General features: G+C 37.4%; 1 protein-coding gene across 4 annotated transcripts in view; it reads left to right on the plus strand.

Moving 5' to 3' along the window:
• Positions 1-21,930, plus strand: part of CEP95 (centrosomal protein 95) — a 33,604-nt gene that overhangs the window by 10,962 nt on the left and 712 nt on the right. The window contains exons 7-18 of one of the 4 annotated variants that reach the window (XM_019732886.2): positions 6,112-6,243; positions 6,994-7,184; positions 8,707-8,819; positions 9,026-9,155; positions 9,771-9,924; positions 14,912-15,051; positions 15,840-15,929; positions 16,947-17,076; positions 17,905-18,074; positions 18,182-18,256; positions 19,357-19,509; positions 21,484-21,630. In XM_019732886.2, coding sequence (XP_019588445.2) covers positions 6,112-6,243; positions 6,994-7,184; positions 8,707-8,819; positions 9,026-9,155; positions 9,771-9,924; positions 14,912-15,051; positions 15,840-15,929; positions 16,947-17,076; positions 17,905-18,074; positions 18,182-18,256; positions 19,357-19,509; positions 21,484-21,630 — 1,625 coding nt within the window. Of the gene's footprint in view, positions 1-6,111; positions 6,244-6,993; positions 7,185-8,706; positions 8,820-9,025; positions 9,156-9,770; positions 9,925-14,911; positions 15,052-15,839; positions 15,934-16,946; positions 17,077-17,904; positions 18,075-18,181; positions 18,257-19,356; positions 19,510-21,483; positions 21,631-21,930 lie in introns of all 4 variants that reach the window. The other 3 variants (XM_074319770.1, XM_074319772.1, XM_074319771.1) reach the window with 3 other exon arrangements.

Here is a 21,930-nt window from a genome sequence, read left to right on the forward strand (position 1 = left end):
GCATAGTAACTTTGTCTCTTATGTTAAGTGTGAGTTTCAGGGACAGTAGCCACATCATATTCATTCAGCAAAGAACATTTCATCATGATAAAGGGATCAATCCAACAAGAGGATATAACCCTTGTAAACATTTATACGCCCAATGTAGGAGCATCTAAATATATAAAGCAAATATTGACAGACATAAAGGGAGAGATTGACAGGAATACAGTAATAGTAGGAGACTTTAACACCCATTGACATGAATGGATAGATCATCCAGACAGAAAATCAACACAGAAACAGCAGCCTTAAAGCCTGACACATTAGAGCAGGTGGATTTAATTGATGTTTTTAGAATATTTCACCCAAAAGCAACAGAATATACAGTTTCCAAGTGCACATGGGACATTTTCCAGGATAGACAACCTGTTAAGCCACAGAACAATTCTCAATAAATTTAAGAAGATTGAAATCCTATCAGGCATCTTCTCTCTGATCACAATGGTATGAAACTAGAAATCAATTACAAGAAGAAAACTGAAAAATAAACACATAGAGGCTAAATAACATGCTAAATAATAAATGGGTTAACAGTGAGATCAAGAAAATGATCAAAAGATGCCTTGAGACAAATGAAAACACAACGACCCAAAATCTGTGGGACAGAGCCAAAGCACTCCTAAGAGGGAAATTCATAACAATAGACAGGCCTACCTCAAGAAACAAAAATCTCAATCTAACCTTATACCTAAAGGAACTAGTAGAACAAATAAACCCAGAGTGAGTAAAAGGAAGGAAATTTTAAAGATCAGAGAAGAAATAAAACAGAGTCTAAAAAAAAACCCAAAAAAACCGAATGATCAATGAAAGCAAGAGCTAGTTCTTTGAAAAGATAACATCGATAAACCTTTAACCAGATTCATCAAGAAAAAGGGGACCCAAAAAGTCAGAAATGAAACACAAATGACAACACCACAGAAATACGAAGGATTGTAATAAAATACTATAAACAATTTTATGCCAACAAATTGGACAACCTGGAAGAAATGGATAAATTCCTATAAACACACTCTTCCAAGACTGAATCAAGAAGAAACAGAAAATCTGGACAGACTGATGACTACTAACAAAATCAAATCAGTAATCAAAAAACTCCCAATAAACAATAGTCTGAGGCCAGATGGCTTCACAAGTGAATTTTACCAAACATTCAAAGAATTAACACCTATCCTCAAACTATCTCAAAAAATTAAGAAGAGGGAAGACTCCCAAGCTCATTTTATGAGGCTAGCATTACACTGATTCCAAAATCAGACAAAGACATTACAAAAAAATTATAGGCAAACATCCCTGATGAACATACATGCAAAAATCCTCAATAAAATATTAGCAAACTGAATTCAGCAATACATTAAAAAGATCAAGTGGAATTTATTCATAGGATGCAAGGTTGGTTCAATAACCACAAATCAATTAACGTGATATGCCACATAAACAAAATGAAGGATAAAAGTCATATCAATAGATGCAAAAAAAGCATTTGACAAAATCCAGCATCCATTTATGTTAAAAACTCTCAGCAAAGCCTTTTCACAAAGATGGTGCTGAAAGCCAAGAAGGAAGTCCCTGCCCCTCCCAAAGCCAAAGCCAAAACAAAGGCGTTGAAGGCAAAGAAAGCAGTGCTGAAAGGCGTCCACAGCCACACAAAAGATCCTCACATCACCCACCTTACAAAGGCCCAAAACACCGTAGCTCTGAAGGCAGCCTAAATATCCTCAGAAGAGCGCCCCCAGGAGAAATAAGCTTGACCACTATGCCATCATCAAGTTCCCCCTAACTACTGAGTCAGCTGTGAAGAAAATAGAAGACAGTAATACACAATGTTCATTGTGGATGTCAAGGCCAACAAGCATCAGATAAACAGGTGTGAAGAAGCTCTATGACCTTGAGCTGGCAAAGGTCAACACCCTGATCAGGTCTGATGGAGAGAAGAAGGCATATGTTTGGCACCTAACTATGATGCTTTGAATGTTGCCAACAAAATTGGGATCATCTAAACTGAGTCCAGGTGTCTAATTCTAAACAAAAATTTTTCACCAAAAAACTCTCAGCAAAGTGGGAAAAGAGGTAACATACCTCAACGTTATAAAGGCCATATATGACAAACCCACAGCTAACATTATACTAATGGGGGGAAAGCTGAAAGTGTTTTCCTTCAGATCAGGAACAAGACAAGGATGTCCACTTTCACCACTTTTATTCAACATAGTATTGGTACTCCCAGCCACAGCAATAAGAAAGAAAAGACGTCTATAATGGAAAGGAAGAAGTAAAACTGTCATTTGCAGGTGAGAATGGGTTGCATTTGTCGTGCGGGAGACCCTGCTTGCTGCGCCATTTGTTGTGCGGGGCGGCCTGCGGGGCCTCTGGTCCTGCTCCCCACATAAGAACACAGGATATGGTGAGGCCAAAAAGGAACACCCACGGAGCCATTGGTAGGGGAGTCATACCACTATGGTCTCACTGGAGGCTGGGCCCACCGGGCGTGCGACCTGCTGTCCGCCTTTCCGCCAACCGACCAACGACTCCTCTACTCTCCTCGACTCTGTTCCTCTCTTCCGTTCTCCTCGGCTCTCCTCGGTAGCTGCAGCAGTTATACTAGCGGCCAATCGGCTAACCGGCCACAGCCGACGACCAATCAGCCACAGCTGACGGCCATCCACTGCCCGAGCCAGCACCTTTCCACGTGAGGCCAAGAGCCTGTAAACTACTTTCTGGGGCTCTGTCCCCACAAGTTGCATCAAAAATAGATAAATAAAATACCTAGGAATAAATTTAACCAAGGAGGTAAAAGATTTGTACTTGGAAAATTATAAAACATGGGCCGTCTCGGTGGCTCAGGCGGTTAGAGCTCCGTGCTCCTAACTCCAAAGGCTGCTGGTTCGATTCCCACATGGGCCAGTGGGCTCTCAACCACAAGGTTGCCAGTTCAATTCCTCGAGTCCCGCAAGGGATGGTGGGCTCCGCCCCCTGCAACTAAGATTGAACATGGCACCTTGAGCTGAGCTGCCACTGAGCTCCCAGATGGCTCAGTTGGTTGGAGTGCGTCCTCTCAACCACAAGGTTGCCGATTCGACTCCTGCAAGGGATGGTGGGCTGTGCCCCCTGCAATTAGCAACGGCAACTGGACCTGGAGCTGAGCTGCGCCTCCACAACTAAGACTGAAAGGACAACAACTTGAAGCTGAACAGCACCCTCCACAACTAAGATTGAAAGGACAACAACTTGACTTGGGAAAAAGGCCTGGAAGTACACACTGTTCCCCAATAAAGTCCTGTTCCCCTTCCCCAATAAAATCTTTAAAAAAAAAACAAAAACTAGAGTCTGTTTTCCTATTAAAAAAAAAAAAAATAGCCACAGCAATCTTGAGAAAGAATAACAATGGAACAGAATAGAGAACCCAGAAACAAACCCTCACCTATATGGTCAATCTAGGACAAAGGAGGCAAGACTATACAATGGGGGAAAGACAGTTTCTTTAATAAATGGTGTTGGGAAAAGAAGACAGATAACATGCAAAAAAAATGAAACTAGACCCCTTTCTTACATCGTATATAAGAATAAACTCAAAATGGATTAAAGACTTCAAAGTAAGACCCAAAACCATAAAACTCCTAGAAGAAAAATTAGGCAGTAAACTCTCTGACATTGCTCTTAGTAATATTTTTTGGGCAAGGGAAACAAAAGAAAAAAATAAACAAGACTACATCAAACTAAAAAGTTTTTGCACAGCAAAGGAAACCATCAACAAATTGAAAAGACAACCTACTAAATGGGAGAGATATTCACCAATGATACATCCTGTAAGAGATTAATACTGTAGCCAAAATACATAAAGATTTCATACAACTTAACACCAAAAAAAAAAAAAAAAAATCCAATTAAAATATGGGCAGAGGACCTGAATAGACATTTCTCCAAAGAGGACATACAGATGACCAGCAGACATATGAAAAGATACCATCACCAATCATCAGAGGAATGCAAATTAAAACCACAAGGAGTTATCATCTCAAACCTATCAGAATGGCTATCATCAATGCATCAACAAACAAGTGTTGGCGAGGATATGGAGAAAAGGGAACACTTGTACACTGTTGGTGGGATTACAAGTTGGTTCAGCCTCTATAGAAAACAATATGGAGGTTCCTCAAAATATTAAAAATAGAACTACCATATGACCCAGCAATCCCATTTCTGGGTATTTATCCAAAGAAATCCAAACATTAATTCAAAAAGATATTTGCACCCCTATCTATGTTCATTGCAGCATTACTTACAATAGTCAAGATGTGGAAGCAACCTAAATATCCATTAACACGTTGCGTACGGATCACGAGAATCTTCACGAGGGATTTAAACCCCGCCGTACACAACGTGTTAATAGAGAAATGGATAAAGAAGATATGATACATATATACAATGGAATATTACTCAGCCATTAAAAAGAATGAAATCTTACCATTTGCGACAACATGGATGGACCTAGAAGGTATTTCTCTGACCTAGAATAAGTCAGAGAAAGACAAGTAACATATGATTTCCCTTATATGTGGAATCTTAAAAAAACACACACAGACACACACAAAAAACACACTCAGATACAGAGAACAAATTGATGGTTGCCAGATATCTGGCAGGAGGTTGGAGGGCTGAGTGAAAAAGGTGAAGGGATTAAGAAGTACCAATTGGCAATTACAAAATAGTCACAGGGATGTAAAGTGCAGCATAGGGAATATAGTCAATAATATTGTAATAACTATATATGGTGTCAGGTGGGTACTAGACTTATCGGGGGTTATCACTTCATTAAGTTACATAAATGTGTAAGCACTATGCTGTCTGTACACCTGAAACTAATATTGAATACTGAATGTAATACTGAATGTCAATTGTAATTGAAAAATTAAAATAAAAATTTTTTAAACCCAAAGAACTTTTAACAGTGCTGGGCTGATTACCATAATTAACATTTACTGTTACTGTAATCTCATCAACTATTTTCATACTTGTTTGTGAATAAATTCTATTGAAAATCTACAAAGGAAAGGGAGTTTGATTCATAAGAAGAAAAAAAACTGAAGAAAAAAAATAGACCCATGTAAAAATGAAGTAGTCGGGTCAAACTGATGACAAATTCAATATCAGGTAGTAGAGAAACTGTGGACCAAGTTATGAAGTTTGAACATTAGACTTCAGGGAGATGGTATTCATGTGAAATATGAAGCCTGGAGGGAGATTCGCATATTTAAAACATTTTGATGTGAAAATGGCTATATTGCACTGGATTGTGGAAAGGGAGAGCATAAAAAAAGATGTTTGCTGATTTTTAAAAGACATCAGGTGAATGCCAAAAATTTACAATACACAGTGTCTTGGAATAAATTGCAAGGACTTTGGTGTCTGTACAAGGTGAATTTTTCTGTATTTAGTGATTACTACGTCAGTTGATCATATTGGTATCAGTGAGTTTTCGGGGTACATTCTCATACCTTCAAAGTGTGGAATAAGTTTATTGTGGAATCTTTCATTCAATGGAAAAGGGGATAAAAAGTCATTAGGAGAGGGGAAATCATGAATCCATTTCCTTTCTGGGGAATTTGTGTTCTGTAGATTTCTAAGGGAGCAAAGTGGATATTTCCTCAATTTCAATAATATTTTAATATAGCTCTCTATGTAATAACATTACAAACCTGATTCAAAATATTAAGCATTCGAAAATTAGACAAAGTATTTGACCTATAAATATTTGATTATGGTACCAGCCAAGATCCCTACCACAGAGATATACCCACAAAACAGCATTTCTACAACTCTGGCATGTTTTTCTAAAGCAAACTAATGAAACACTGTAAAACTTTGCTTTCAAATTGTATAAACGATTCTGGGCTACAGAACTACATCTTGCTATCTGATAGTTATTAAAAGTAGTTGTTATTTAGAGCAATCAGACCAGCATAGTTCTATGATTATGTCATTGCTGAGATTTTTATCCTGGGTACAAAACTCTTGGCTTTTAGTATAACATTCAGCAATAAAAAATTTTACCTTTAATATTTTCTTTTCTAGGTACACAAGGTCCTAACAAAATGCAGTCTGAAAAAGCCTCAACCATACCATGTTCTAAATCACATGAAGTGTTGAACCCTCCTCCTTCATCTAGTCTTTTGCCCAAGAGTAGAACATCCTCTGTTGAAGACAGTGAGTAGTAATGTTATTAGTACTTGGACTGTTGCCATGAGTTGAAGACAATAGTTAGATCCTGGGACAACTGCTGTTGCTAGTAGCCATTTTACTTTTGTTGCTCTACATTTTATGCAGTTTTTTTTTTTTTCACATGATCTTATTTGTAAATCTTTGTTATTAATTATGAGCTATGATTTCTTCTTAAGATGGTCTTGCACGTTTTGCACTCACTATTTTATTATCTAAATCCTTTCCTCTCAAAGATTTTAGGACAGTAAGAGTCTCTGATATATTAGTATATCAGTTCGTGATCTTCAAATTATTACTGAATGACAAAATAGTTAACTTGAAAATTATCGTTTCTTATTATCTCTGGGATTTTCATATGGTCAGTATATAAAACCATTGTTAATGGTTACCTTTATAACATGTGGATGAACCATAATTTATATAGTTATTCTTCAAGCCATTTAGAGTTTTTAGTAAATTTTCATTGCTTTTAAGTAACTTTTCAGGGAACATTTTTATAAGAACATTAAAATTGTTTTCTTCCTGATTTAATTAGATTCTTACTTGTTTACTTAAGATGAGTCCTTGATTTAATGTTTTGTGTATGCTTTTCATAAAATCAAGTTTAAAATATATTTCTAAGTAGTATGTGTGAACATGTTTATATAGGTGTGTGTATATATAAGATGATTTATTTCTGTGAGTTTCATTTCTTTAGAGTTTCATCTTAATGCTCATTTAAATTTGTCCAACTAGCAGAAATTCCTTCTGTGGATATGATTCCAAATGCTAGGAAGCTAGGGGAGCCTATCCGATCAGCTATTCCTTTACATCCACCCTACCACCCTTCAGAGCCTCGAGCAACCTGCCCCATAGGAAAAGAATACTTGCGTTCAAGTCACTGCTCTCTTGCCATGAATTCTACTGGAGAAGGCACATTTTCTGTGGTAAGTGGAAAAGTTTGCTTTCGATTGGACAGAAGTCGATAGTACAGATTTACAGAAATCTCTGCTAGAAGAGTAGTCAAAGATAATTGCACTAATCAGAGCACTGTACTTCTTAAAATTTCCCTCTGCATACACCTACATGGTTTTACTCCAGGAATATAGGGACAGGAAAATTATATAAAAAGGGAAATAGTAAGAGCAAAATATATTGAGTGTTTACTTTGTGCCAGGCACAGTTCTGAGTACTTTACAAGTATTGAATAATTTACTCTTCACAACACTTCTGGAGTAGGTACTATTTTTTTCTCATGGGGAAGCTGATAGAGGTTAAGTATCTTATCTGAGGTCACACAGCAATTGTAGAGTCAGAATTTGAAGTCAGGCATTCTAGCTTCAGAACCTATATTATATGTCCCTAATTAAATAATTAAAAAAAATTTTAAGTGTAAAAAGTGTGAAAAATAACCTTTTATCTCTGTTTCTATTATCCAGATTCAACTGTTAATATCTTGGCCTATTTGTGTCTACTCTTTTCTTTGAAAAAGAAAAATCCCTTTTTATACAGTCAACCTGTCCCTATCTTCCTAGAAGCAATAGGCAGGTATATAAAAAGGGTGAATTTATAAATAATGATACATTCTCATTTTTAAAAACTCAAACAATGCAGAAAAAGTAAAGAAATGAAATAAGCATCATTAGCATTACATGATGATCATTTAAACATTCTGTGCATCTATTCAGATAGTGTGGATATATAAAAAATAAAGAATGGTGGAATAACGGTTACATTTGGGGAGGTAGAAAGTTACATTTGGTAGAAGGGCTTATTGCCGGTAATATTCTATTTCTTGACCTGAGTGGCAGTTAAGTGGGAATGTTCATTTTGAAGTAATTCTTGAGCAGGACACTTAAACTTCAATTAAAAAGTTTTTTTAAAATGTGATTATATTACAGATATTTACTAAAGAGTATTAAATTTAACTTTACCTTAATAAAATACTGAAGTAAAACTGAAGAGATTGTTAAACATCAAATGTTTCTTCACCACAAGAAATATTTTCCATAAGATTCCCTCTAAGGTTAAATAAGTTGTTAAAAATGTTAAGAGTTTATATTCGTATTTTGGGAGGTTTTGTCTTTATTTCAATTTTGGAGTTTCTACTGACTTCTTGATAATGACTTTAATACTTTCCACTTGTGATTTGATCGTTTTTTTCATTGTCCAGGTGTTGCCATAACCCCTGAATTTTCAAATTTGCGAACACTCGTGTGCCTTTATATTTGAATAGCATCCCGAGCCACACTTTTTCTCTTGAGTACAAGTTTATAGACATTGCTCCATTCCTTTGGCATTGGGGATCAATAGAGTGTTTTGACAAATGTGTTTTTAAAAAAGCAAAACATAGGGAATGAAGGGACCTAGCTTTCTGCAACAGGTCCTCCCTTTCCCCACACCCAAAATATTATTTTTATGTGTCGTCTTTGTAGTTTTTTCAAGTCAATTTTCTCTTGTTTTTAATAGGAACCAGATGATAGAATTTTCTTAACTTCCAAGTTGCCTAAAGATAGTAAACAGGGAATGTATCCAGCTCAAGTCCACTGGCCTAGGACAAGGAGGTCTCCCAAAGATAAAAGGTAACATTACTGCAGGCTTCAATGTTTCCAATCTGTTTGCAAAGGGATTTGAAGAGTTAGGGGTATATTCTCTATTAGGGGTATATTCTCTAAACTTAGCTATAAAGACCAGTACGAAATATTTGTTAAAGGACATATTACAGGTGTTTTGAATTAAGCAATATACACTTGGCTACTTACATGTCACATGGTCACTTTTATTACAGATATGAAAACAGAGCTGCAGTCTCATCGTGGGATTCACCTTTCTCCCAGAGGCCAAGAAATAGGTTAACAGAACAAGAACTACATGCAGTATCAGAGAAACTCTCTCAACGGCTCTCCGAATTAGATTGGGCAAGTCTTGTTTTTTATCTATATTGAGACTGCCATAGTTGGTGAGCATTTAAGTGATCTTCCAATTGAAAGTGAAAGCTAAGCCAAGAAACTGGAAAATTAGCTGTCTTAGTTGCCGTGAAAATCTTCCCTAAGTTAGACAGGTAGGACATAGGATAAGAAATGATCTCCTAGCCTTTCATGACATAACTAAATTTGGTACAGATTCATCTAAATTTTTATTGAATTCTGATGAAGACCAATCATTTAACATAAGTGATTACATTAAACCATTTATCTTTAGATACATCTATATAGTTTCCCTTTGTCACTAGACAGATTTGTTATAAAATTAGATGGATCTTTGATTCTCACAAAATACAGAATTACAGTTTGGGGGTTATCACTGAGTAAATGTGTTAAGTCCCTGTGTGACTTACTCTAAAGTTTATTGAAACTGAACAGTCCACAGCACGGATACACAGTCTTTAGAAACCAAACATGCGTAAGCATCTGAAAACTTGTTATTAGTGCCAGATTATCAGAGGAAGCTTTCTAAAGGTTGTATCTGTCTATTCCTTCCAACTTGCATTCTGCTGAAATCATTGAAGATGCTGAAAATAATTTTCTTAACAGATGTTAAAAAGTGCCCTGGGTGATCGAATTAAAGAAAAGACTGACTACAAAGAAGAAGATACTGGAAATGAAGAGGTGGAGAGTGGAAATTATGAGACACTGTCTCAGCACAGTGACAGCATCATGGAGTGTGGGCCGAAAAAGCGCAGGCCAGGTACCTATCCCAGAGAGGCCAGGAGGAATACCTCCCAGGGCACCACGGAGGCACTGTCACATGTTTATAATGACTGGCTTTCTCATTTTAAATACTTCAGAAATGTATATGAAAGGATAAAAAATAATACCTATATTACTGTATCTTCACCAATTATATTTGCTTTTGTGTTGAGATCCCCTCTGTCCTTCCCACAAGCCCATTTTTTTTCCTTCTCTCAAAGAAACTACTCTAAGTTTGTATTTTTTTTCCTGATTCCTGTTTTTATTTTTATTTCCAGTTTTACTGAGATATAATTGACATATACTATTGTATTTGTTCAAGTTGTGCAACATAATTGAGAGAGACAGCACGCGTGCAAAATGATTACCACAATAAAGTTAACATCTATCACTTCATATAGTTACAATTTTTTTCTTGTGATAACTTAAAATCTAATCTCTTAGCAACTTACAAATATGCAATACAATATTGTTAACTATAGTCACCACAATGTACATTATATCCCCAGAACTTATAACTGGAAGTTGGTTTTTGACCACCTTCACACATTTCACTTACCTCCCAACCCCTACTCTGGCGCTCGCCAATCTGTTCTCTGTATCTATGAGTTTGTTTTTATAGGTTCCATATGAGTGAGATCATACAGCATTTATCTTTCTCTGATGTATTTCATTTAGCATAATGCCCTCAGTGCTCATCCATGTTGTCACAAATGGCAGGATTTCCTTTTTATGGCTGAATAATATTCCATTGTGTATACACGTATATATATACATAGATATATATATATAAAGTGTGTGTATATATATATATATATAATATATATACACACACATTTTGTATATAAAATATATATATAAAATATATATACATCACATTTTATTCATCCATTCATGTGTTGGACAATAGGTTGTTTCCATGTCTTGACTGTAAATAATGCTACTATGAACATGGGGGTGCAGATACCTTTTTGAGTTAGTGATTTCATTTCACTTCTGAACACATATATCCATATCCAGAAGTAGAATTGCTAGGTCATATGGTAGTTCTATATTTTATTTTTTTAGGAATTTCCATACTGTTTTCTATAATGGCTACACCAATTTACATTCCCACTAACAGTACACAAGTGTTCCCTTTTCTCCCCCTCCTCTCAAACACTTGTCTTTTTGATAGTAGCCATTCTAACAGGGGTGAGGGGATATCTCGTGGCTTTGATTTGCATTTCCCTAATAATTAGTGATGTTGAACATCTTTTCATATGCGTGTTGGCTATCTGTATGTCTCCCTTAGAAAAATGTCTATTCATATCCTCTGCCCATTTTTTAATTGGATTGTTTAGTTTTTTGGTGGTGTTGTATGAGTTCTTTATATATTTGGCTATGACCCCTTATTGGAAGTATCATTTGCAAATATCTTCTCCCATTCCATTGGTTGCCTTTTTGTTCTGTGGATGGTTTCCTTTGCTGTGCAAAAGCTTTTGTTTGATGCAATCCCATTTGCTTATTTTTGTTTCCGTTTTCCTTGCCTCTAGAGTCAAGTTCACAAAAACATCACTGAGACCAATGTACAGAAGCTTAGTGCCCGTGTTTTCTTCTATGTTATTGTTCTAGGTCTTACATTCAAGTCTTTAATCTGCTTTAATTTTTGTGTATGATGTAAGATAAGGGTTCAGTTTGATTTTCTTTGCATGTGGCTATCCAGTTTTCCCAAAACCATTCACTGAAGAGACTTTCCATTCTCCCTTGTATATTATTGGGTCCTTTGTCATAAATTAGTTGCCCATATATGTGTGGGTTTATTTCTGGGCTCTCAATTCTGTTCCATTGGTTTGCATGTCTGTTTTTCTGCCAATAACATACTCTTCTGATTATTATAGCTTTGAAGTATAGTTTGAAATCGAGGCGTGTGAACCTCCAGCTTTGTTCTTTTTTCTCAGAATTACTTTGGCTATTTGGGGTCTTTTGTGGTTCCATACAAATTTGAGGATTTGGGGTTGTATTTCTGTAAAATGCCATTGGGATTTTGATAGGGATTGCAGTGAATCTATAGACTGCTTTAGGTAATATGGCTATTTTAACAATGTTAATTCTTCCAATCCATGACAACAAAATCTCTTTCCATTTTTGTGTCTTCTTCAATTTCTTTCAACAATGTCTTGTAGTTTTCAGTGTACAGGTCTTTCACCTCCTTTCTTAAGTTTATTCCTCTTTTATTCTTTTTTATGTGATTGCAAATGAGATTTTTTCTTTCTAATGCATTCTTCATCTCATTTAACGAATTTGTTTGGTTATTTTTTTATAGTTTCACTCTCTTTGGTTAAGTACTCCTGCTCATTAATTTTATTCCTGGGCTCAATGAACTGCCTTTCTCAGTTTTCTTGTTACCTTGTTGAGTTTTTTCAAGACTGCTATTTTGAATTTTTATCATTTATTTAGATTACAACCTTCCATGACTTTGAATTTGGTTTCTAGAGAATTGTCATTTTCTTTCCGTGTTACCATCTTACCTTGGCGGTTCATGCTGCTGGATAGGGTTGTTCCTCTGCGGGTACATCTGAAGTAGTGATTACCTTTCTTGTTTCTTTTTGATTTAAACAATTGAGCAGGTTGATAATTAGAGGTCTTTCTTTTGTTTTCCATTAGGTGGTGCTATAGCACAAGTTTTTGTTTTCTCTTACCTGTGCTACTTGTGTGTCTGCTGTCATGGTTGGTGGGGTGTAGCTATGGTCCCAGGAGTCGCCAGTCGCCTGGGTGACTGGGATGGTGGGTGTCCCTGCTGTGTCTGGGTCACCTGGGTCTTGGGTCATCACCATCATGGTGAGGAGATGTGTCCTGTAGTGGGGAGTGGGTTTGTGAGCCCACCCCACTGCTACCTGGATCCCTATGGCTGCTGGTGCCACTGTACTGTGTGGCCAGAAGGCTGTAGACACGTCTCCACTGCTGCTACTGGGCTCCACTGCAATCAGGGGAGGAGCCAGATTATCAGGTGCCGACACTGCCTCTGCCCCTCTTACCCTCTGCCAGGCCATAATGCGTGGGTCACAACCCAACTTCTCCACACTGTTGTGTTAACTGGGGCTATGGGCTGCAGGCACCATCCCCATGCTTCCCAACCCTGCCTCCCCTACACATTCCAGTATGCCCACCTTCAGATGTACCAATGTGTGGGTTTCTCAGGTGTGGCCGTGTGTTGAACAGAAGAACGTTTGCTGGGTTATAGATCTGACTAGTTGTAGATTTAAGGGTAGATGCACAGGGGTCTTCTCACTCAGTCATGATGCTAATGTCACTCCTATATTGCCATCTTGAGCAGGAACCCTCTTACCCCTGTTTTTATACTTTAATGGCCTCTGTGTTGCCTGTCTAAATATGCTATTTTATGTTTTTTTAAATTTACATAGATACTGGGTATGTTATTCTGCAATTTGTTTTTGTTAACATTGTTTTAGAAATCTATTTTGATATTTATAGAGATCCAGTTCATTCATTTTAACTACTATGTAACTCAGGTCATACAACGGTACCTCTTTTATGTTCGTATATATATTTATCACCATTTCCCCTATTGTAGGACATGTAGATTGCTTCCAGTTTTCATAACTACAAACAATTCTGCAATGAACAACCTATACAACATGTACAAACATTTCTCTAGGGTCTACATCTAAAAGAATTACTAGACCATGGGGTTTACACTTTTTCACCATTACCAAATTCCCCTCCAATGTGACTGTACCAGTTTATACTCATATCAACAATGCATGTCAGTTTCTGGTTTGCCACATCTTTGCAGATACTTCCTACTATTTGTTCATATTCAAGTAATTGTCCTGTCCCCCACCAACTAAAATTCTGCGTGTTTTCCATTCACTTTTATCTCCTTTGGCCATCTTTATTTCTCTAGAAACAGCATTTCGCATCCAAAATTTCCTTAACTTTTTCAGTTGTTTTTATACTCCAAGAATACTTTTTCCTTCTCTTGATTATTTCATCTCTCTTCCTTTAAGCTTGAGTCAGGTAATCTCTAGGAACCCTAACCCAGTAACCTACATATTTCTTTTACTGTACGCATACATACGGTATCGCATTTTGAAAACACATTATCAGTTAAAATGTCATTTTAATTAGCTCTTCAGTTTCTAAAAAAGAATACATTGTGGCTATAGTAAAGTCACAAAAACATTTAAAATAGATTGTGCAATTCAGTTTTTCTTGATATCTTAGAATTCTAAATGAATTTGGAAGATTTGAATTAAAAGAGTGAAAAGAGAAATAAAAGCTCAGGGAAATTTGAATTCTCTGAGAAAATTTAGACAAGTATCAAACTAATTTCCTTGATCTTAGAGCTATATTAAATTATTTGCTTTTCCAAAAGGCAGTGAGTCCCTCTCTTCACAACTATTAGATGTTCAAGCACACCTATAAACAATGGGATATAAAAAGGTTTGTGGAGAGATGTGTTTTGTTAGATCTCTTAGGCAGTGTGGAATTAGGAGAACTAGATCGCTAAGCAGGAAAGAATCGGGATTGCTTAGAAAAAGCTAAACTACGTTAACTTTTGCTTATATGAGAATAAGATACACACACACTTACGTCCCATCTCCTTAGGACCTAGATAGGTAAAAGGATAGCAGACATACATCTCATAGAATTTAACATTTTTTTTCTTCCTCCACCACTGAAAGCACTTAATAAAAGCCTTTTTACACAGTAGGCATTCCACATTTTGCTCCATTTTCAACCCCAAGTTGAATGTAGAACCTAAGTACTTCTTTGAGACAGTGCACATTTATGTGCATTTGTCTGTTTACTTGGTCTGACTAAACATACAAATACAAATTAATCATAGGAGAGCGTACATTTAGAGTACACTTAGCACATTCATAGTCACTTTTTTTGGATTTGGTGAAAATCAACTATTTGGTTTCCAACTTAACATTTCTCGCTGTCAGGAATTAATGGTCTCTTCTTCTGTATTGTAGGACTTGCCATGCATAGAAAGCCACCCTACAGATCTCATTCGCTCTCTCCATCTCCAGTTAACAAAAACAAACAGCTCCATATGGAGAGAAAAAGGCAGCGAAAGCCAAAAGAAACAGATACCCGCCGACTGCAAGCAAAGGTACATCCCATCTCTTGACTACCATTGGGCAGCAGGCGTATCATTTACTCTCAGCCAAATGCTACAGTGAACATGCAGTTGATTAAATGCATTTAATATTCTTGAGCTGAGTAGATGACAGAAAATTATGTGATACAGCTTTTATGCCCCCAATTAGGGAGCAAAACACTTGTACTCATGAAATTTTAAGAAAACTAACCTTGTCAGATATAGCCCAGTGCTCCAGTAGATTAAGAAAGAGTAGATCAGTAAGAGTTGATATTTTCAGAGAGAGAGCTTCAGAGATGAAAATTTGAGGTAGATCAAATGTGACAGGCCACTTGAGTTACAGATGGAGTGAAAGTGCCCAAGACAGGAATAAGAGGAGGTGGTTAGGATTCAACAAGGAGAATGTATGATTACCAAGAAAGACTTCCTGCTATGGAATAAGGATTTTGAAATGTGACATAAATTTAGAACACTTGTTTGCTATAGTATGTTTTATAATCGTGAAAAATTGAAACTAATTCAGATGTCTTGCAATAACATCAACTCAGTATGTAACTTCCACTCAAGGGACTATCAAAATAATTACAAAAAAAGAAAAAAACACACACACACATTATGTAAATTTCATTCTATGTCCCAATTACACAACTGTTAATGTGTATTTGTGATACATACAGAGCCTGAAAGGAACTTTAAAAATGTGAATGGAATGGCAGGATCTTAAGTGAATTTTTTTCCCTTCATTTTCATTTGCATATGTTTTTAATAGCTATAATATCATATGGCCTTTTCCTCTGTAGGCAATAACTGAAGCATTTGAAAGGGAACTAAGAAGAAATAAAGTTCAAGACAATATTGGACCTCTAGGAATAAATGAGGAGGAGGAAACAGTGGGTAAAAGTCTCTACTGCAATAAATGCCATTTATCAGATCAGTGGAAAGTATAGAGATGACCTTTTTAAAGGAAAAGAGAAGCAACAGGACTTTAATCATTAGCTCCTTAGAAAAAGGCAGGGTTTCACTTCACGATACGGGATTTTTCCTTATTCATAGGGTAGCCAAGTTGCTAAAATGTGGCGACACAGTACACCAAAGAATACTTCCTACGCAAAACTTCCCTCGGTTTTTAAGTTCTATTGCTTAGCAGTTCACGAAGGGTTTAAAAGATGGTCTGGGCTGACAAGTTAAAGAGGGTAAGAGAAGACAGGAAATCTCACTTCTATGCCTGGTTCGTAGAAACCCAAAGCATTAAGTTTTCATTGCCTTTCAAAAGGATGGTTACAGAAACGAAATGAAAGCATGGGAAAAATGCTTATGCTAAAATGTTTATGAACAAAACTGGATATAAAATACAGTATGGTTACAACTAAACATTGTTTCAGAACTTTTTAAATGTACATGGAAAAAGTTGTCAAACAAACAACATCAAAACATTAGTAGTTGTATTTAAGGTGTGAGACTATGGTAACTATGAAATTTGAAAAAGATTCAGTGCTTTTTCAAATTCCAAAGGATGCCAGAAGCCAAAAGATGCATTTTACTTAGAGTACTGTGTTTCCCCGAAAATAAGACCTAGCCGGACAGTCAGCTCTAATGCATCTTTTGGAGCAAAAATTAATACAAGACCCCGTCTCACATTATATTACGTTAGATAAGACCCGGTCTTATACTATAGTAAAATAAGACTGGGTCTTATATTTATTTTTGCTCCAAAAGACGCATTAGAGCTGATTGTCCAGCTAGGTCTTATTTCTGGGGAAACACGGTAGATAAAGACTAACCAGATTTTAGAAGGTGGTTTGGCTGGAGATTAGTTAGCTATTTTTGGCAATATGTAATATTTAAGATGATGTATAAAAGTTATTAGACTTCTCTCATTTCTATTCTGTTTTATATCTGCTTCTAAGGAAAAAATATACAGAGAAGTTGTTCATAAAGGAACTCCAAAACGTAGTCAGCCCTGGAAGATTTACTCTAGAAACACCACAACTCCAAGTCCAAGAGGTGGCCTGCCAAAGCCAAATAAAGCAGTTCCAAGTAAGAACCACAAAATTGTATTTTATGGAAAACTGGCATCCTTTGAAAGTGTGTGCTACATTCCAAGGACACACAGCACTGAAAACTAACATCCACCAGTTAGCTGGAGAAAGTTCCCTCCTTTATCACTGCCATATGCTAGATTTCTGTAGAGAGAGATAAAACTCTTAAATAAGGCATTTACTTAAAACCTTTAAATAATATCTTAGGGAGGCCTATATCCTGGCACCAAAGGAATGCTAGTGCCACTACCTGCTGCTCCAGCTTTAGCTTTCCTCGGCTCACTCATGCTGGCTGCCTGTTCTTTGTTTCTGGGAAGTTGGTAGAACCAGAGCGGTGCTCCAAAGCAAGCAGATGGCCTGTCCAGCTCCTGTTATATTGACAGTTGGTGCCAGTGAGTATTAGAGTCCTGTTACAAGGAAAATGAGGTCATGTGAAATGCCAGGGTGCAGTTTCAAAGACTGCTGGCCTAACTACATCCCATCCGACAGAGACTTTGCTCCCAGTAGGGATGAGGAGTCTGACCACACACACAGCATCCACCCCAGGCGCTGAGTCAGCTGAGCAGTTAGGTTCTGATGGACTTCACAAGACCAGCTTGTCATCAGTCAGAACTGTTGAGCTTATTTTCATCCGTACCAGTAGTTGGCTTACCCTGATCAAAGAAGGAATGCAAAAGCAATAATATACTTTTAGAATTGCTCTTTTCAGGGTCAGAACTGCATCACTTAGATAAGCTTTGATCTATCAGGAAGGTGGGATGAGAGTTCTTATAAAAAGCGATCAGCAAGTTTTTCAGAGGAAGAGCATTATTTTTTTACCTTGCAGTGAAAGTAATCGAACACAGTCTCCTGCCCCTGATGCTTGAGCAGTTTCCATTTCTCCATGTTTCGGGCCAAACACTAAGCAAAATGTGGAAACAGCAAATTGCACAGGTTGAACAGCTCAAAAAAGATGCACATAGAGAAAATCGATCAAAGAAGAAACTCCAGGATGAAGTAAGTTAACTGTCAAGCATAGGAATATAAAGCAGAAAAGGACAGAGCTTATTATCCTTGAGAATTATTAGCATTATTAACCTCCTTCCCTTTTGTTCCCCTTAAAGATAGAAGAAGCCTTAAGAAGGCATGACCTGCTTACTGCACTTGTCAAGAAAGAATATGAACATAACAAGAGACTGGTATGTCAAAAGCCAAGTTGGGTATTATAATTTTGAATTTTATTAATTTTATTTGTACCAGCTGGGCAATAGTCCCACAGACTGTTACCTCTAACACTTGCCTGTGGAAGCAACTAGGACTTTAACCAAAATTGATGAGTGGGGAAGGTGCTAGGTGCTTTACATACATAGTTTCATTTAGTCATAATGGAGACATTTCCTATGAAATGAAAAACCTGAGGCTTTGAGATGTTAACTTGCCCTGGATCCCACTGTAATCAGCAAGGGGGTATGGTTGAGATTTTAAGCCAGGTCTCTCTCTACCTTCATAGCCCCTCAAGGTACCACATGGTTTTAACGGGGTGCTTTTTGTCCTTTCCTTTCTCTGGTTTCGAGTAGACAGCTGAGGCAGTTTACCAGCCTCCACTGTAATTTGGATCGAGAATCGTACATGGCACGTTATCTTCTGTTAAGTATAATGAAGGGAGAGGACAGAGGTCAAAGACAATATGCCAGAAGAAGAGCTTTTAAGACCCCTGGTTGAATGTAGAGTGGAAATAAACAGTGAGAACTATAATCCAAACAATTCCAAAGGAAAAGCCATCTGAGGAACTGCCTGGGGTACTCTGGTCTGGAGGAAAAGAAAACAATTACCTAAACACCTATCTGAAGGCTGTATGTCCATGACCTCCTTCCATCCTCAGTACTTTGTAAGAGATTATCTAATTTCCATTGTTTTGACAATACTCTTGGTAACTCAAGTTTTGCTTGGAAGTCGGAGTGCCATTTTTCTACTCTTCCTAAGCTGGCATTTGGGGGTGGCTTAGGTGCCACCTGGTGGGCCAGGGAGATGAGATCCTCCTCAATCCCACCAGGCTCACAGCTGCTCTCTGTAGTAGTGGGGCCCGTTTGGCAGCTCTTAGGTCCGAGGTGACAAACCTACCAGAGGCTAGAGGGCTTCTGGGGGTTGACGGTCTTTCATACTCTATGCCCAGGCAGTAAGCCACTCGTCCTCCATACTTGGCTTACTGCTCGAAGACACTGTGATGGGGAGTGGGCAGATGAGAATGCTGGAGTCTGTCTTCCTCTTGTCCTTACCTTTTCCCCTTTCCCTTTCTTAGCAAGATTTCAAGGACCGCATTCACAGGCAGAAGTTGACCCTATCCAAGATAAAAGAAAATCGGCAGCACAGTGTTCGAGCCCGAAAATATTATGATGATTATAGAGTTCAGTTGCGTGCAAAAATGATGAGAATGAGGACCCGGGAAGAAATGGTAAATATGACTTTTCTAACTCTGATAAGAAGGTGAATTTTGTCTGTTACCTTTCAGGACCACCTTGTTTGTGACTCTTGTGCCAATTTGAACCCCAAATCCAAATGCAAGTCCTAAAACGCTGGTTATGAGTGCAGATTTGGCCGCACCTTGTGTATTCCACCATAGAGCATCTCAGTGTGTTCTCAGTCTCCACTGTGCTCATCTTACTGTGAGGTCTGAATCCTCTCTGAGCGCCTGCACATAGGGACTTCTTCCATACAATTGCTTTCACGGTTTGGGAATACATCATCAGAAACAGGAACTTAAGGTATCACTACATGACCTAGGTTTCCACATAAAATCAGGAAAATAACATAGGACAGATGTGCTGTGAGGTGTTTCCACAGAGTATTTGCTGTCTCATCTTAATCAAGCTGAAATGCTTAATATTTTGGGATTTCAAACTGGCAATAAATTTCATCCTGAGAGTAAAACATTAAGGTAATTATAGTTAACTGGGCTAAATACTCTGAAATGGGTCGTACTATTATCCTCCTTTCTAGAATATACTACAAAGACTTTTAGAGGTTAAGTAATTTGACTAATGTAATAAGGTAATGAATCCATGGCTACAAGAACCAGTTCTTTGATCAAGAATTCTTAATAATCAATAGAGGATACGTGGGCATATCCAAATCCTTGGAACAGTTTGTTTTCCTGTGGCCTGGTGAGAGGATAACCACGTCACCCTCAGTTATGCACAAGTGTAGATAGTTTGTTTCTTCTGCTCTGGCGTTCTTGCCCAATATATGTAGCTGCTTGAGATACCTTCTCTGAAAGCAGTAAAGACTCTTTGGGATACAGGAAAAAGATGCTGAAACACCATTAGTCATTAGGGAAATACAAATCAAAACCACAATTGGATACCATTCCCATCCACTAAGATGGCTGAAATAAAAACGACAAGTGTTTTGGCAAGGATGTGGAGAAGTTGGAACCCTCTTGCCGTGCTGGTGGGGTTGTAAAATGATGCAACCACTTTGGAACACAGTCTGGCAGTTCCTCAAAAGAGCTACCATATGACTCAGCAATTTCACTCCTAGGTATATATCCACACAACCTGTACACAAATGTTCGCACAAGCATTATTTATAATAGCCCAAAAGAGGAAACAAACCAAATGACCATCAACTGATAAATGGATAAACAAAATCTGATATATCCATACAGTAGAATAATCTTTGGCAATAAAAAGAAATGAAGTATTGACACATGGTACTATATAGGTGAACCTTGGAAACTTTATGCTAAATGAAAGAAGCCAAATACAAGAGGTCACATAGTATGTGATTCCATTTATACGAAATGTCCAGAGTAGGCGAATCTGTAGACATAGAAAGTAGACAAGTGGTTGCCAGAGGAGGGGAGAACGGGGACTGGCTACTGTTGGGTATGGGGTTTCTTTTGGGAGTAATGAAATGTTCTGAAATTGGTGGTGATGGTTGCACAACTCTGAATGTATTAAAACCACTGAATTAATACATTTTAAAAGGGCGAATTTTATGGTATGTGAATTATATCTCAATGAAGCTGTTATTCTAAAAAAAAATCCTTGTGAAATACATTAAGTATATACCTCCAGTTGGGTGAAATGATTATATTCTTCCATGAAAGTTCAGCATAAATTAATTTTTCTGACTAAATTACTGACAGATATTTTTTTTTTTTTTTTTAATTAAATTTATTGGGGTGACAATTGTTAGTAAAATTACATAGATTTCAGGTGAACAATTCTGTATTACATCATCTATAAATCCCATTGTGTGTTCACCACCCAGAGTCAGTTCTCCTTCCATCACCATATATTCGATCCCCCTTACCCTCATCTCCCACCCCCCACCCCCCGCCCCCGTTACCCTCTGGCAACCACTAAACTATTGTCCGTGTCTATGAGTTTCTGTTTCTCATTTGTTTGTCTTGTTCTTCTGACAGATATTTAAGAAACTGTTTGAAGAAGGTTTACAAATTCAAAAGCAAAGATTACGTGACCTAAGAAACTATGCCAAAGAAAAGCGAGATGAACAAAAGAGACAGCACCAGAATGAACTGGACTCCATGGAGAACTACTATAAAGACCAGGTGGGTTCACTGCTGCTTGTTTATGCTCGGACGTTCTTGATCCTGACCACCCTGGCAAAAGTCAGCTTAGCCTGCGAAACAATAAACCTCCACATATTAATTCAGAACTTGTCACTATATAGGTTAGACTGACACCATTTGAAATTTAAGGTAAAATAAGCTGGCCCTTGACCATTGTATAGAATTTATACTGCCCGATTTCTGTTAAAATAAAGATTTTAAGCCTATGAACATTAAGTATAAGATTTGTCTGTATATTTGGACTACAGACAAATAAGAGATTTGTTTTCTTCCTTGTAA

This window comes from Rhinolophus sinicus, linkage group LG15 (assembly GCF_036562045.2).
Source record: "Rhinolophus sinicus isolate RSC01 linkage group LG15, ASM3656204v1, whole genome shotgun sequence".
Lineage (NCBI taxonomy): Eukaryota > Metazoa > Chordata > Mammalia > Chiroptera > Rhinolophidae > Rhinolophus > Rhinolophus sinicus.